The sequence below is a fragment of the Numida meleagris genome, chromosome 10, assembly GCF_002078875.1.
Source record: "Numida meleagris isolate 19003 breed g44 Domestic line chromosome 10, NumMel1.0, whole genome shotgun sequence".
Lineage (NCBI taxonomy): Eukaryota > Metazoa > Chordata > Aves > Galliformes > Numididae > Numida > Numida meleagris.
Genome location: NC_034418.1, coordinates 2647559 through 2664530, shown reverse-complemented (window position 1 = coordinate 2664530; position 16972 = coordinate 2647559). Strand labels below are relative to the sequence as shown.

General features: G+C 40.6%; 1 protein-coding gene across 1 annotated transcript in view; it reads right to left on the bottom strand.

Moving 5' to 3' along the window:
- LOC110404370 (receptor-interacting serine/threonine-protein kinase 2-like) overlaps window positions 1588-16972 on the bottom strand; it is a 30504-nt gene continuing 15119 nt past the window's right edge. The window contains 12 exon segments of the mRNA XM_021408567.1: window positions 1588-4416; window positions 5740-5886; window positions 6389-6554; window positions 7339-7407; window positions 8681-8727; window positions 8730-8762; window positions 9532-9684; window positions 12192-12240; window position 14266; window positions 14546-14691; window positions 14833-14988; window positions 15192-15345. Of these exon segments, the coding sequence (XP_021264242.1) occupies window positions 4097-4416; window positions 5740-5886; window positions 6389-6554; window positions 7339-7407; window positions 8681-8727; window positions 8730-8762; window positions 9532-9684; window positions 12192-12240; window position 14266; window positions 14546-14691; window positions 14833-14988; window positions 15192-15345 (1441 nt within the window). The 3' untranslated portion in view covers window positions 1588-4096.

Below are 16972 nucleotides of genomic sequence, written 5' to 3'. Positions count from 1 at the left end.
GTTTCGTTTCCCCAGGCAGTTTCCTTCTGGTAGAGTGCAATCACGCACTTCATTCCTGGGGAATCCCTACTCCAACCCAATGGAAAGGGAACCACCTGGGCAGTTGGTCGCCCCCAGGCACAAGTGTAACAGTTGCTATGATTGAGACTCCATACGGTATATCTTATCCATTGTGGATAAAGAGTCCCCTATCTACGAAATTCTGGGGAAAGATAAAACGACCGGAAGATGTGGACATTTGGCACGGGCCCTCTAGCAGTGGTTGTACTAGCTGGGGGTTTCAAGCCTTCTGTCCACCTGGAACTATTGCTTTCTGAGAGTAGGATATTATTCTGCAACCTTACACGGCCGGTGGAAAGCCTTGCAAGTGCCACAAGACAAGGTCTTTTAGTAGTTTATAAGCAACTGCAGGCCAGTAGTGAGGCACTCTTAGAGGCAAGGTTAGCCCTAGACCTTTTATTAGTCAAAGAAAGGGGATGCTGTGGATATCTTACATTAGATAAGGAACATTGTGTACATATTCCCAGTGTAACACAGGATCTCAAGAAACACGCTGATTGTATGGCTGATATAGCCCACAGAGGTAGGGAGCTGAGAGAATCAGCAGAAAACAGGTGGATAAATAACATTTTGCAAGAAATTGGAGGATGGTTTCTGACAGGGTGGTTAGCTAGCCTTTTAGAGTGTGATTATTATTCTGATAGTGCTAGCGGTTATGGTTACGATATTGGGCTATATAAAAAAAGGCATGGATGGGGATACTCTTTGTTGGTGGCTGTAGTCTCTGCTTGATGCAGCTCTCAGCTTTCGTTCAGTAGCGTTTATTCCTCATGTCCATAGGTGTCCTGCCATGGGAACGCAGGGCAGCAACTGGTGTTTGCTTCCTGCCAGGTGAATAGCATGTGAGGTGAACCAAGAATATGACAAAAAAAGGTCAAAAAACCATTTGATTTTGGAAAGGAAAACCGCTGGCACACGACAGGCTCAGGAAACAAGACTGTTTATCCATTCCGATAGTATCAAGTCCCCATCCCTGCAGGATGATCAAGGAATTTGGCCACGAGACTCCACCCTGCTCCACACCCCGTGTTTTCTTAGAGTCAGCATACCAGCCTCCCCTGGTGTTTGCTGACAGCTAAGGTCACAGGTCACGTTGCTTAGGGAACTGTCACGGAACAGATTACCCGGCACTATTCCCTCTGGAGACTTCACCTTCTCTCAGGAGGGGGACATTTCAACAAGCCACCTCCAGTAATATGCCACGTGTCCCTGGACTGTAGGCATTTCTGTGAGGTGCATCAGATGGGAGAGCTGACGGAATTTAGGTGACGTTTCCATCCCATCACGGCCTGGATTTCTGTGCTGGGTGACCCCATTTTCCAGGACAGTCCTTGGTGTTGGGGTGCAGTCGACCCTGGAGAACAATGGCCTTTAAGCAACGTGAAAATCTGCCTGTGCGCAGGCAATGACAGTGAGCAGAAAGCGCTGCTGGAGCCCCGGGGCCAGGGAGGGAGCGGAGTGGCCCTCTCCAGTGGCTTGCAAAACAGAATTTTTTCTTTGAGTAAATGCAAGTCAGAGTTTCAGTAATCATGTTTTGTGAACACTCCTATGTTCACCTCCAAAGTGCCTTTTATTTTTTTAAATCCCTTTGCTCTTTTCCAGTTACCTATGTTACATATTTCCATTCTAGAACTCTAAATACTCTTGTTTCTTCCCACAGTTATTAAGAAACAGTTTGATACTGCTATCTTCACTCTTGCTCAGTGCCATTTAGTCCATATTTTGTGATATGAAGTAAACTATGGAAAAGTCGGGCAGGAACAATTAAAATCTTTTATAATTAACATGGTCGGGATACAAGCATAAAAAAATACCATGAGTTTTAAGAAGCTTGATATTTCACATCAGTAATTAATGTATATACACTGATGTCTTTAGTATCTTGCCAACTTATTACAGGCCTTGTAAGAGTATGTATTTTTTGTGAGAAAAAATGAAAGGATGCATACTTCAGGACACTGTATCCCAGTTCTCTAACAAAACTTATTACATCAACAGCAGTTTTATTTCAGTGAGTTAAAAGCATCCCTCCAAAATACTATACTTATAAAAAAAACAATTCCCAACAGCTGTAAATGTCAAACCTACCCAAAGAAGCGGTTATATTGCACAAGAGATGTGTGAGGAAGTCTATGCATTTGCTTACATTAAGGCATAAGTCTGCATTAGCTTAAGTATTTGGGCAGTGGCATAGTTGGCCTATGACTGTGCTTTCAGCCAAGGTACCCATGCAAAATCTCAAACTCATGCAGTGATTTCAGTTGAGTACAGGACAAAAAATCAACATACTTAAAGAATTCCATTTGGGCTCATTTGAACATGAAATAATAGATTTTCCTTTGTTTTGTAATTGGTTACAAACTATTTTCTGGGATTATCTTGACAAAAGTCTTGGTAAACACAGTGGTAATGGAATTGGAAAGCCAAATATGAGAATAAAATCTGTTCAAAAACAGGTAACTTCTGCTCCCACACATTTCATGACACTTCTTTAATTATCAGTTAAAACTGGGATTGTCTGGCTTCAAACGAAATTCTCAAATAGGAAGTTGTGTCAAGAAAAGTGAGATCCAAAACTGTTCCTACGTTAAAAAAAAAAAAGGCACAAATTCACATAGCCCACCAGCTGGCACATCTGTCAGAATGATAAAAATGTCTTGCGGAAGAACTGAATGGAATAATTACTGGAAGTTGATAATTAAATTTCAATAATATTGCTAGCTTCCTTCTTAAAAGTGTATAAATAATTCCTACAAATGACTGACTTTCTGCTTTACTCTGATTACCTTATACCTTCTAATCAAGCAAAACACCGTGACAGTAGTTCTTTTCCCTGTGAGCAAGACATCCTTTCTTAGTAAAGGCTAATCCAGTCTTTGGAAAAAACACTCAGCAGTGAAGTCAGCATTAGTTCCCTTGACAGGCAAAACCATTTTCAGCACATTCTTACAGACGCTGATTTTAATTCTATTGATATATAATTTCAAGGCAATCTTAAAGCTTAATGAATGTATATAAAAATAATTTCTAGCTAAGGTTTATGGTACCAGCAATGCTGTAGTACATTAAATAAATCTCTTTTCTCAACTGTGCCTATAAAACACATTATTATTTAATTTAATTTTACAGCCTGTCAAACTACTGAATTAGACAGGCAGTTTCAAACTGCAGAGAACAGATGCAATGCAGGGAAATGGAATGGCATAGTTTTGTACCTGACATATAACAAGTTTTCTCATGTTAATCTAGTGCCTCGCAGCCTGAAGGAATCCCACTCTGCCTTCAAAAACCAGTACTTTTATAACCTCATTTTTGTTATAGTCTTGGTATGCTTTCCTTTACAGTTCTGCAGAACCACCATTTCAAAAATGATCAGCTTGGCACCTCCTCTTCCTGGTTTAATTTTACATTTGAACTGCAGACACACTCAGAGAACAACATGAATGTAAGGTATCGGTGCTTTTCTATTTACCAGTACTTTAAGCCCACCTCTCCAAAATGCTATTATCAGCACCATGTTTTCATAACATATGACCATGTGCAAATAAAAATAAAATAATTCATATGTATAATGTAAAATTTTCAAGACTTATATTAAGAATTAAGAAATACTTCTTAATTCTCTGAAGTCTTTCACAGTGACAGGTGACTCAGTGCTGAGTTCAGTGAAAGGCAATATCTTTTTTTCTCCTCGTACAGTACCATGTTCTTCACTGTCCTTAGTTGCAAGGATTTAGTAACTGTTGTTCTTCCTTTGTGTGATCTACAAAATCTCATAATCCATTTTTCTGACTTCCAAAATCAATGAAATAAGGTATCATTTGACTTAATCAGAATTTGTTATACCAGTCTTGGTAATTTCTGCAGGCAGTGGATTGACGTGATCTTTTCATCCAGGTAGTTTTTTTTCCATGAGAAGACTACAGTTATGGGCTGGAGGAAGAACTGATTTCAATGGTTTATGAGGAATTAATGTGAATCACTGCCACTCCAAATTACCAGTACTCTGATCCATGTAGCAAACCTCAAAATTATGTCACAGCAGCAACCTGTTTGTCTCAGGACAGCCTGTCTGACAGCTGACTCGTGCCACAGGACTGCATTTGTTCACTGTCAGAACAGCCACTACTACCTGTGCTGCCCTCTCTCCAAGGCAGAGGCAAATATCTAGTAGTGCCCGAGCACGGCTGGTCACTGTGGGGTAAGAAATGATTGTTTCATAATCTGTTCGGGACAGCATCTGCTGTGAGCGAAGGACATCAAGGATGTGGTTGAGGCGTCCTTCTGACATGCAGCTCAGAATGGTTCCTCTCTGGCTGGCCAGTATTTGACTGCAATCTCCTTTGCAGCAAGGACCTCGGGTGAAGAAGAAACAAAACAAGATACACTAAGTGCTCTTTTCTTCCAGAGGTTGTTAGCAAGTGATAACATCAATGCTGACACATGTAGCTTCCAGAAATTTAATCTCATTTGAGAAAGAAGGAAGGGTTAGTGTTCTTTGTTCATAAGTAGTACGATGTATTTCCATCTTTTGTTTGAAAATCATGAGGATTCTATTTCAGAAAATCAGTCGGGATTGTGTATGGGGAGATTTTCAGGTCTGGCACTATTCATCCTAGCACGAACAAACCTTGTACAAAGCAGTTTGGCTCTACATAAATGAGAAAATGCCGCCCTGTAGAACATGAAAGAACAGCTAACAGGTACTGCAGGATAGTAGGTCTGTTTGAATTGTGTTATGAAATCAGGAACATGAATATATGTCAAAGCCAAACTAACAGCAAAACTAATACTTTTGGCAAAAATGGTCAAGAGCACTGGGTTGTACCTCTTCACTAACTGATGAGGCTTGTGCCTGTCAGAATATTTAGTGCTGACATTAGGGTTTTTAGTGTACAGTAAGTACTGTAAAGCAAGAGAAAACTAATAACCAAAGACCATCATTACTCTGGAGAATGTGCCTCTCTCATTCTGATTTCAGAGTGTTGACAGTAGAGTTCTGAGATGAATTTTTCCTGCATATACTAGTCTACTGCTTTATTCTGAAATTATGCCATCACTCAGTAGTAAATGGAAATAAATGACCAACCAGATGCAGGGATTGGCCAATTTGAAACAATTAATCAAACAAAGCAAGAAATTGAGCTTTTCACCTGCAGGTAGAGGCAGGCTTCACAAGTCAGAAGCTTTCCTACTGATCAGTTTCCAGCTCAATACGAAAATCTGAGATCACAGAAGGAAGGAAATGAATGGTTCTCTCCTTCTCCTAGTCACCCTTTTCTACAGTCAGTTGCACTTTTGTAGCTGTATGAAATACTCAGCTTAAAACTTCAAAAGAAAAAAATGCCCATACTTTAATAAACAATTAACGATGTGATACAATTTCTGTACTTTTATTATGGCCTTTTCAGGCTCATTCTCAACCTGAATATGATCCAGGGAAAGAACAAGCCAGTGTTCTCAATGGCCAGTGCCCAGACCTCTGAAAACATAAGAGCCATGCACCAATAGACCATAGCAACGTAGTATTTTTTGAAGTTATTGCACTAAACAACCGAAACTGTGCCAGAGAATTCAGAAAAAGATTATCAATTTCTATACATCTCTAAACAATGTAATCACTGAATAAGATCTGGTCCAGGAGAATATTGTCCTCTCAAACTGGAAGTGGAGTCTTACCTGTCACCGGTTGTTCAGGGTGCATAGTTTGTGGACTGTGCTTAAGTGTTGGTGGTGGTTCCTTACGCTGACAGTTTTCTCCACCTGCAGTTGGACCAGGTAAGGGAAGAGTACGAAAAGGTCTTCTTCTGTCAGAGTGTGGGTAATCTAAAAAAAAAGTTTAAAATGAACAAGATGAGACCCTTAAATTGAACAGCAACAGAACATAACGTGTATCATCCGACCAATTAGAGAGCACCTCTTTATTACTAGTTGTTCTTTGGGCACTTGATAATAGGTCACTATTCCTGAGAAGATTTTGGCATATACTACAACATGCTTTTGTGTTTTTCAGGAATTCTATAGGAATTTGTTTCTTAAGTTATAGAAAATTCTATTCTAAGTCCAACAGCTATTGATCAGAAATAAAATGCTTGGAAATGCAGATATTAGTATAAGTGAATTGATTTCCTGTGGCTCAACTTCTGCTTCCAAAGGTATGAGGAATATAGAAAAAGCACTTCTGCAGTGAACTCATGCTTTGAATGATACCAGTAGAGAGCAAAGCTCTAAAAATGGACAACTGTACTTGAAAAATACGTGTAGATGAAACAAATAGTAATAATTTTCCTTGGAATAGTTGGAGCTGAATATGTTTCAAGGTAGAGACCTTTCTTTGTTGAGTCCTCTAGGATAGGATTTGCCAGATAAGCCTCAAGAATATTTTCTCTTCCTGCAATATTTGTACTGCTACCAAGTAGAACAGGTGACAAACTTGGTACTACAGGAGGGATTTTCTTGCTCATTACTTGGCTGAGTTTTTGTTGACAGATGACCTGAAAAAGAATAAAATGGAGAATTATCTTGGAAACTTTCAAAACCTTTTGCAAGCAGTTTTTTCTTGGAATTTAAGGCTGTATCACAGTTCTGAGAAGGGGGAGTATGCAGTTGTTCATCCTGTAGACATACTAATGAAAATTCAGCTAGTTGCCTAGGTTGCTGTGGCAGCACAGACCTGTAGGCTACCTACCTAGTTACAGCTGTCCTAAATTGCTTCTGCAGCCTGTGCAGCCAGCAGTCATGAAAATTCACAGAAAATGAATTGTCTAGCTAAAGTTCACTCTTATCCAGGTACACGAGCTTTGGTTCTTTTGGTACTGGCAGGCCTGCAACAAGTGCCAATATCACTTTGAAAATAGGTGTTAGTGGTATGCTGCAGAGTGATCACAAAGCAGTTGTCCTTACTCTTTAAGAAAATAAGTTGCAGATGCTAGAATTTAAGCTTTTTTCAGGCATTGTTCCCAGCTGGCATTTTGAAAACACCACAAGGAAGGCTAGGTTTTTGCCATTTCACTGGGACCTCCTCAAGAAGGAGAGGTTCAAAGTGACTTTTAAGTGGAGAGTCTTTATGCAAAAGCAACACAGTCTGCTGCTTGTAGGAGGGTAAAACAGGGTTTTGTTGCTTAACCAGTTGTAGTTGTCCTTGTCAGGGACGAAAAAAAAGGCTTAGGGACATTTTGTCCTACAGCGTTTTTATTATGCAGTGTCAGCACTGGCAGGAGAAGCTAGAAGCTCATAAAGAACTCTTGTAAGGCTCTCAAATGAATGCCATATACTCACCTCTGAGTTCTGTATGCCTGTCTGCAATGTGTATACTTCTGAACCTTTGCATGCATTAATTGCTGTCTCCTGGAAAAAAATAGCACAGGAACACTAGTAAGAATGCAGTATGTTTGCTCAATTCACCGTTTTAAGGAGCAAGAATTTACACTTACACTGACAGTCTACAAGGACAATGTATGCTATACTGTTGGGCATGCTGATGCATAGTAATAGTGAACTGCATAGAGCACCTCGGCAGCAACTTTGCATTTTAGTACGTAAGTGGGTGTAGGATCTCACTTTACTCAGTTACTCCTTCTCTCTCATTTCTAATTTTAAATCCAGGGTTTATTTTTATTTTTGGGTTATGCACTAGAAGGTGAGAATAGCCCTATAGTGAGATACGTATATTGGGCTAGCTATAACATGTATAACATGTCCTTCAAGTATCCATATAGCAGGAGCGTCCTGTGTTTAGTATACCAAATGATGTCTCCAATAAGGATATGTTGATGCTTAAAACTTTTTTCCATTTTGTACATTTGCAGCATTTGTTCAACTCTTTAACCTTCAGCACTTGAGGATTAATCCATTTTCAAAAATCTCTGGTTGCTTTTTCATTCATTTTGGACATATGATCTATCCAGTTATTTAAACAGTAATAATGATTGTTGTTGATTTAACAAATAGAAAAATAAAATCTTACTCAAAGGGGACTGAAATGTTAAATTAGTTAGGGAGGCATTGCCAAATATTCTATCAGCTTCAGTAGTAATAAAATGACTTGGACCATAACTATGCCAACTATTAAAGTGTTGATCAAATCTATTTTATAGTTGCAGAATATGATTGCAACTTATAAAAACAATCTGGTTTGCCTTAACTTAGATAGCTCACATAAGCACAACAACAAAACCTACCACACAGAATGGGTTTTATAAGTTCAAATGGAGCCGGAATATTTGTTCAAGGGCTGAAACATGCCATTGTAGTTTCCTCACTATGTCTATCCAAGTTTAATAGATATAGCTGCATTTGTGGCAGTCAGATTTATGCCAGCTTTCCCACGGCAATGTAGACATGTATTGAGATAGAGAGATAGCCAGCTATATCTGATTACAGCTGGTGACTGGAAAGACACTATTGCTTTTTGACGCCAGGTAGCAATTGATGACGTTTCTAGAGAAGACCAGCCAGAATAGCTCACAGTATCTATTTTCTACAATTCCTGAATGAACTTGAGGTGCCAAAGGGTACTCTCCAGCATGTCCAGTAAAGCAATAAATTTAAAAGCTCTTCTGTTTTGGACCGCAAAGACTGTAATCAGAAAAGCAAGTAACAAAACTTAATTTTGACAAACCTTTGCATGCATCAGATTGTACATTGCAGTGGAAATTTCCTTCTTATACTAGTCAAAATCCCATTTAGAAGGTCTACACTTTCTGTTGGAGGAATAAAGCATTTTAAATACACCATGTTGCATACCAAATTGTGTATATATTTAGGCATCGATATATTGCAACAAACTTCACTAATTATGCTATTGAATATTAACTTTACTATTATGTTGAGCAGCTGGATGAACTAGGTTAAATCAGTTAAATACAGCTTCTACCTCATACATCCTTTGGTCTTCTTTAAGAATGCACTGTAAAGAACATTCACTCAAAATCAATTTTTCTTACAGATGTTCATAAAAATGTGCACTTGCAGAAGGATTACATATGACTTTTTGAGGAAGCAATTTGTATATTAGTCCTCAAATACCATGATTTTTTGGCTGGTTTTTGTTTGGTTTATTAGTTGGTTTTGTATGTTTTTTTAGGATAACCATACCGTTGATGTTAGTGGAACTGCTAACACACCTCAAAGGGAACTGCTTATGCAATGGAAATAAATGCTTAAGACAGGTCATTATATTAAGACAGGACAGTATATTTGTTTAAATAATACATGAGCTAACAATATTCCCTCCTTTAGCTGGCTATTTTTATGTTTTTATTTTCTACATTATACTAAACACAATCTCAGTTTCCTACTTTTGTAGGAAACTTCAGTTTTAAAAAAACCTACAGTACTCTGACAATAATCTAAAGGCTGTTTGCCTTCCACGTGAGCTGGCATACCATTGATTTAGAGTGCCAGAGCAATCTTCCCAGCAAGACCATCTCTATTACAAACCCTGCATAGAAAGCAAATCCCGAATGCTACCTGCAGCACATGGTCTGTAATCTGGTTCCTGATGACAGCATACAGTGACAAAGTGCAACAGTCTGTTCCTCTTGGGCAAATTGCTTGGTATACACTTCTCTGAATTGCCAGGCTGCAAACTGTTAGAGATCCCTGTCAGTAGGGTTGTTTGACCTGCAATGTATAGGAAAATGTCACTGCAATAAATACCAAAGATCCTGGAACTCTTAAAACAATATTTAGTGTAAGTTATTTCACAGGTGTTAAAACAAAGACTGTTTTTAAAGACAAAAGTAAAAATATATGTACATTCATTAGTAGATGTGCTAGCATTCCTAGTGAAGCTGTGCAGGGAGAAAATTAGAAAAGCCAAAGCCCAGCTAGAACTGAACTTGGCCACTAAAGTGAACAATAAATGTTTCTATAAATACATCAACAGTAAAAGGAGGGCTAGGGAGAATCTCCACCCCCTGCTGGATGCTGAAGGTAACACAGTGACCAAGGATCAGGATAAGGCTGATGTACTTAATGCCTTCTTCGCCTCAGTCTTTAATAGTAAGACTGGTTGTGCCCTGGGCACACAGCCCCTTGAGCTGGCAGATGGGGATGGGGAACAGAATAGGCCATGCACAATCCACGATGAGATGGTTTGGGACCTGCTCCGCAAGCTGGGCACTCACAAGTCCATGGGGCCAGACGAATTGCACCCTAGAGTGCTGAGGGAGTTGGCGGATGTGGTTGCCAGGCCTCTCTCCATCATCTTTCGACAGTCCTGGCTAACACGGAATGTCCCGGTTGACTGGAGACTAGGAAATATGACTCCCATCTTCAAGAAGGGCCAGAAAGATGATCCTGGTGGCTATGGACCTATCAGTCTTACCTCAGTGCCAGGGAAGGTTATGGAACAGATAATCTGAGAATACATTGTGGATCAGTTAAAGGTCAACCAGGGGATCAGGCCCAGTCAGCATGGGTTTATGAATGGTAGATCCTGTTTGACAAATGTGATTTCATTCTATGACAAGGTGACCCGCTTAGTGGATGAAGGCAAGGCTGTCAATGTGGTCTACCTGGACTTCAGTAAGGCCTTTGACACTGTCCCCCACAGCATCCTTGTGGAGAAGCTGGCTGCCCATGGTTTGGATGGGCATATGCTCTGCTGGGTGAAACACTGGCTGGATGGCCAGGCCCAGAGAGTTGTGATCAATGGAGTTAAATCCAGTTGGCAGCCAGTCACAAGCGGTGTCCCCCAGCACCCTCAGTAAGTTTGCAGACGACACAAAGTTGGGAGGGAGTGTTGATCTGCCAGAAGGACTACAGAGGGACCTGGATAGACTACATCGATGGGCCAAGGTAAATCATATGAGTTTCAACAGGGCCAAGTGTTGGGTCCTAAACTTTGGTCACAACAACCCCAGGCAACCCTACAGGCTTGGGGAGGAGTGGCTGGAAAGCTGCCTGACGGAAACAGACCTTGGTGTGCTGATGGACATGGGCTGAACATGAGTCAGCAGTGTGCCCAGGTGGCCAAGAAGGCCAATGGCATCCTGGCTGGGATCAGGAATAGTGTGGTGAGCAGGACTAGGGAAGTGATCCTGCCCCTGTACTCGGCATTGGTGAGGCCCCACCTCGAGTACTGTGCTCAGTTTTGGGCGCCTCAGTACAGAAAGGACATGGAGGTGCTGGAGCAGGTCCAAAGAAGGGCAACAAGGCTGGTGAAGGGTTTGGAGAATATGCCCTACGAGAAGTGACTAAAGGAACTGGGGCTGTTTAGTCTGGGGAAGAGGAGGCTGAGGGGAGACCTCATTGCTCTCTTCAAACACCTGAAAGGTGATTGCAGTGAGAGTGGAGCTGGTCTGTTCTCAGTGGTGACAGGTGACAGGACAAGGGGAAATGGTCTCAAGTTGTGCCAGGGGATGTTTAGGTTGGATATCAGGAAAAACTTCTTTACAGAAAGGGTTGTTAAGCACTGGAACAGGCTCTCCAGGGAGGTGGTTGAGTCACCATCCCTGAATGTGTTTAAAAACGTTTGGATGCGGTGCTCAGGGACATGATTTAGCAGTGGGTTGTTAGAGCAGTATGGTTAGGTTGTGGTTGGACTTGATGATCTTGAAGGTCCTTTACAACCTGAGCAATTCTATGATTCTATGATTCTAATGACCATAGCCACCTATTGCAACAGGCCACTTCAGGATAAAGAGCTCTGTCCAAACAATAAATCAAATGAATACCTCAGATATACATGTATTTATTATATCGTAAGCACACAGTTTTATATAAAGCCTTACAATGTGTATCAGTCCTAAAATGAAGTTACCATATGCAGCCACGAGATGGCAGTGGTATGTGAAAGCTGTGTGAACAGCACCATATTGTTCTACGCAGTGTTTTTAAAACTTCTCAGCCTGCAAAATACAGGAGTCCTTCAATCAACTTTGCCATACAGAACTGAACCTATAGCAAAGAAATCTTTCTTTGATGCCCACCACTATAAATTGAGGATCATTCTTAGACTGTGGCAATTATTACATCATGCTTTATACAAACTGCGTTCTAACTGTAACAGAAGGCAGAGGGATGTTTGAACAGACAATGCTGTTTGTGTCATCATTTCTCTACAGTAAAGGAATTTGAAGAAAATACTGGTGCAACAAAATCAGACGTGAGCAATAGAGAAATACCTTCAAAGGGTTACTGTCTGCCTAGGCTCTCCCAGCACAGTATACAAAACTGGGGAAAAAAAATCATATTCCTTAGTTTGGAATCAATACTTATGTTCCCATCATTTCACAGAGCACATTTACTGATTTAAGAAAGGAGTTTTCCTAAACCTATCCAAATCATTCTTAATCTGAAGAGCTCCTTTCTCCTGCATTATTATGCTTCAGTTTTCAACCGAACAGCTCTTATAATACAATAAATCAAGTTAATGTTATTTAAATAGGATTCAGGAGGATTACATTTTTCAAGTTGTTTGTTAACTACAATTGCTTTTGTGAACTTCAAAACATTCTGTTCTCCTCTCTCCATCATTTTTGTTTTGTTTTCGAGTAATCTAAATAGCAACTGAGAAAGCTGGATATTACATTACGTACTCACAGCATATCAGTCAGTTAACCTATCAAAAACTTGCTTCTGACCCACTGTGTTTGTTTTCTTGCAGCAAATTTTGCTGGAGTTCCAAGTATTTTTTTTTCTTTTCTAATGTCCTAAGAAGTATTCCAGTGATACCATAATCTATGTGTATAATCTACAACTCAGATGGTCCAAAACACATTTATTTGATTAAAAACCTCTCAGTCTGAAGATCAGAGGCAGAAGCAAGGAATCTGCTAGGAGGGAGAAAGCAGACTACAGATGAGTTGGAAGCAAAGCAACCTGTAGGGGAAGAAGCAGTTCTAGGATAAACTTAACTACATACTCATATCTTGCTGTAGTGCTGAACCACACGGTGTAAACTCCCTCCTCTGCCAGATTTCCACATAAAATCTGGAGTGCTTTTACTTAAATGCTATCTAGGAAAATATTAATGTAACAGTGTGGGTGTACATGTAGTTTACATGCAGCTAAGCATTATTTCACATATGATCCTTCATTTTCTTTACTGCTCTGCTGTCTAGACATGCACCTATCTCATGCACTGAGTTATATCTGGGCATCTTAAATTAAATAAGATTTACAAGTTGGAAATGAATGAAAATAAACCTCCACTCTTGCTGTGCAAAAATCTAGTGTTTATGAAAAATGATAGACGAGCCTCACTGTTTACAGTCCTCAAGCGTGTGCATTGCTTGACTCAGTGCATGACCCTGTGGCAGTGAAGAAGTTTAATTTGTTACTTCCATAAAAACTGTGAGAGAAGAGTGTCCTACTTAAAAGTTACCTATAACGTTAGAGCATGGGTTCTTTATAAGTTGATTATAAAGATACATGTCCATACAGACAGAAGTTGCAATCTGAGGTTGTCTCATTACTGAGGCAGCTAAAAATATATTACAGTTCCAAAACAGACATGTGACAGTAGATAATCTTCCTCCTTTGTATAAATCCCTTAAGCTAGAGGAATGATTAATTGAGTGGCTCAGTAGATTATTTCAGCAGATTCCACAGAACCTCCTCAGTGGGACACCACTGAGATAAAAGCTTCATTTTTATCTGAGCATGAACAGTTCTTCCTGAAATTAATTCCAGTAACAGCAGAGGCCAACCCCCACCTCACCACAACCTCTTGCTAGGGGTTGTAGAGAGCAATGAGATCTCTTTTTCTCCAGATTGAACAATCCCAGCTCCCTCAGCCACTCCTCATGAGGCTTGTGCTCCAGATCCTTCAGAGCTTTGTTGCCCTTCTCTGGACATGATACAGAGCATAATGACTTTCTTGTAGTGAGGAGCCCAAAACTAAACACAGCACTTGAGGGGCAGCCTCACCAGTGCAGCACAGAGGGACAATCACTTTCCTGCTCCTGCTGGCTGCACTATTTCTTATACAAACAAGGATGCTGCTGGCCTTCCTGGCCACCCAGGCACACTGCTGTCTCACGTTCAGCCAAACAACAACCAACACCCCCTGATCCTTTTCCTCCACACAACTTTCTAGCCACTCTGCCTCAAGCCTGAAGTGCTGCATGGGTTGTTGTGATGAAAACGCAGGGCTCAGCACTTGGTCTTGTTGAAGCTCATACAATTGGCCTCAGCGCACTGATCCAGCCTGTCCAGATCTCTCTGAAGGGCCCTCCTACCCTCAGGCAGATCAACACTTCCCCCCAACTTGGTGTCATCGACAGACTTAGTGAGATTGCACTCAATTCTCTCATCCAGATCATCAATAAAGATATTAAACCTTGCCAGCCCAAATAGTGACCCCTGGGGAACACCATTCATGACCTGTTGCCAGCTGGATTTGATTCCATTCACCAACAATTCTCCAGGACCAGCTATCCAGCCAGCTTTTTACCCAGTAAATAGTACACCTAAGTCATGTGCTTCTGCAGGAGAGAAGGTCAAGGTATTAATTCCTCTCAGAAATCTGTCTCACCTGTAAATATCACCTTCATGTGAAGGAGAACCTCCTTCAAGTATTTCAGGGGGGACGTACACTAAACCCTGGCATTTTCTCTGACAGTTCTGCAGGTCTGACCTCTGTTTCTGATGCCTCCAGTTGGTTAGACCATAAACTGTTATCTACAGAGATGGGTGAAAACATAAGTTTTAGTAACAGTGCCTCAGTTTCAGAACTAAATGTTGGTTGTTAGAGTAAACACATGCAGCACCAGGACAATCACTGAATTTTATGTTAGCAAGGTGTAGGCTAAGAATTCCCACCTTGGCTCTGTACTGTGCATCCAAAAGGACACTGGAAGGTTTCAGGCTGCAGTGGCAGACAGCAGGCTGGAGGCTGTGAAGGTAATGCAGCCCTTCAGCCACATATGACAGGATCCTTATGAGTAAGGGAAATGGAAGATCTGGGTACAGTTGATGCTAAAGAACACAAAGTACGGGTTTGTGTAGGGTGAAACCATTACTATTCACATTTTCATTTGACAGTAAACAAAAATACAACACTGAATCAAATAGCAGACTGACTCTGATTGTGATTACTGTCCGTAACTTACATGCTGTTTGTTCTCTTTTGGCTTAGCTCATAGTTAGTTTTATCACAAAAGATAACCTCTCTTACATACCTCGTGGATGAGTGAGTGGAGGGATCCATTGATCATCCACTCAGTCACTATCCCCACAAGTCTCTGGTAGCAGTAAATCCCAAGAGAAGGCAGGAGATGTTCCGACTTACAGCATCTGATATTTGCTATATCCTGAAGCAGCAATGTCCATTCCCTGTAACAAATAGCAAAGGCAAGTGGCAGAGAACCATGTGGTTGAACACAGGCTAATATAATTCTACCACTAAAATCAGTACTGTATCATCTTCCAAACAACTACAAGAAAATTAAGCAATACCTTGTGTAGTGTGTTTTTTAACATAATGTGAAAGAACTCTGGATGCATTAATACAAACTGCATCCTGGTCTGCATCAAAAGAGGGATGGCAGCAGGGAGAGAGAGGGGACTGTGTCCCTCTCCTCTGCCCTTGTATGGCTCCATCTGGAGTACTGTGTCCAGGCCTAGGGCCCCCAGTACAAGAAGGATGTGGAGCTGTTGGAGCAGGTCCAGAGGAGGGCCATGAAGATGATCAAAGGGTTGGAGCACCTCTCCTATGAAGAAACATTGAAGGTTTATTTAGCTTGGGGAAGAGAAGGCTCCAGGAAGACCTCACAGTGGCCTTCCAGTACCTGAAGGTAGATTATAAGCAGGAGGGAGACTGACTTTTTACATGGTCTGGCAGTGACTGGACAAGGGGGAATGGCTTTAAACAGAGGGGAGATTTAGGTTTGATGTTAGAAGGAAATTCTTTACTCAGAGGGCAGCGAGGCCCTGGCACTGCTGCCCAGGGAACTGTGGGTGCCCCCATCCCTGGAGGTGATCAGGGTCAGGCTAGGGGGTTGGAACTAGGTGGGCTTTAATATCCTTCCAACCTAAACATTCTGTGATTCTGTAATTCTATGATTTTATGAACATAAGAACACAGTTTGAAACCGGATTTGGAATTCAAAGGGAGGAGAAAGACACAAAATGCTGCGTTTTAAAAAATCAAGTTTTTCCCCATACTGTCCTCGGCAACTGTTTTTTTGCTTTTAGTGAGACCTGCATAAACAAGGAAATTAAGACATTCCTTGCATCTTTGATGGGACCATGTCAAAACATGACATAAATCAATCAAGCTGAATTCAGACTTGATATAAGCAGCAAATCTAGAACTCATTCTCATTATTCTAAGTCAGCAGACTTCAGTTTCTTATATTTGCTGATTCATATCACTGAAAACCAGTCACTGGAAATAAGTTACAGCCCCACCTGAAATAACACTGCTTCCACAAATCTAAGCATTTATCAGCAGCGCATGGATGAAAGTTTTACACGTGGGGCAGAATCCAGCTTAGTCTCCCTGTTTTCCTGTACTCTGTGTAATGCAAACAAGATATCTGAACAATAGGAGGGATAAAAGCAGATAACAGGCTTTAGTCTTAGGAAGCAAGTTTAAGGGAAATGATTCTAAATCACCATAGCATGTTAAATTCCAAAATAAAGTAAAATGCTGACTATTGTGACTTCATGGAATTATTATTTATTTGTTTCTTTTAAAGAAAATGTGGATAGGAGATGGAAAGAACTTCTTTTTTTTCTTAAACCAGGATACTAAACAAATAACACTGGATCAGATTATAGCATTTCTGGATTTCAATTGCCTAAAAAGAAGTGACATTGCTCAAACATTACAGATTAAGTATTTTTCAGTTGACCATTTAAGTTGACAGTGATACTTCAAAGAGCAAATGCTGTCAGAATTCAAATATATTTTACTGTTGTTAATCTGAAATTTTTTTCCCTCCCGTCTTCATAATGA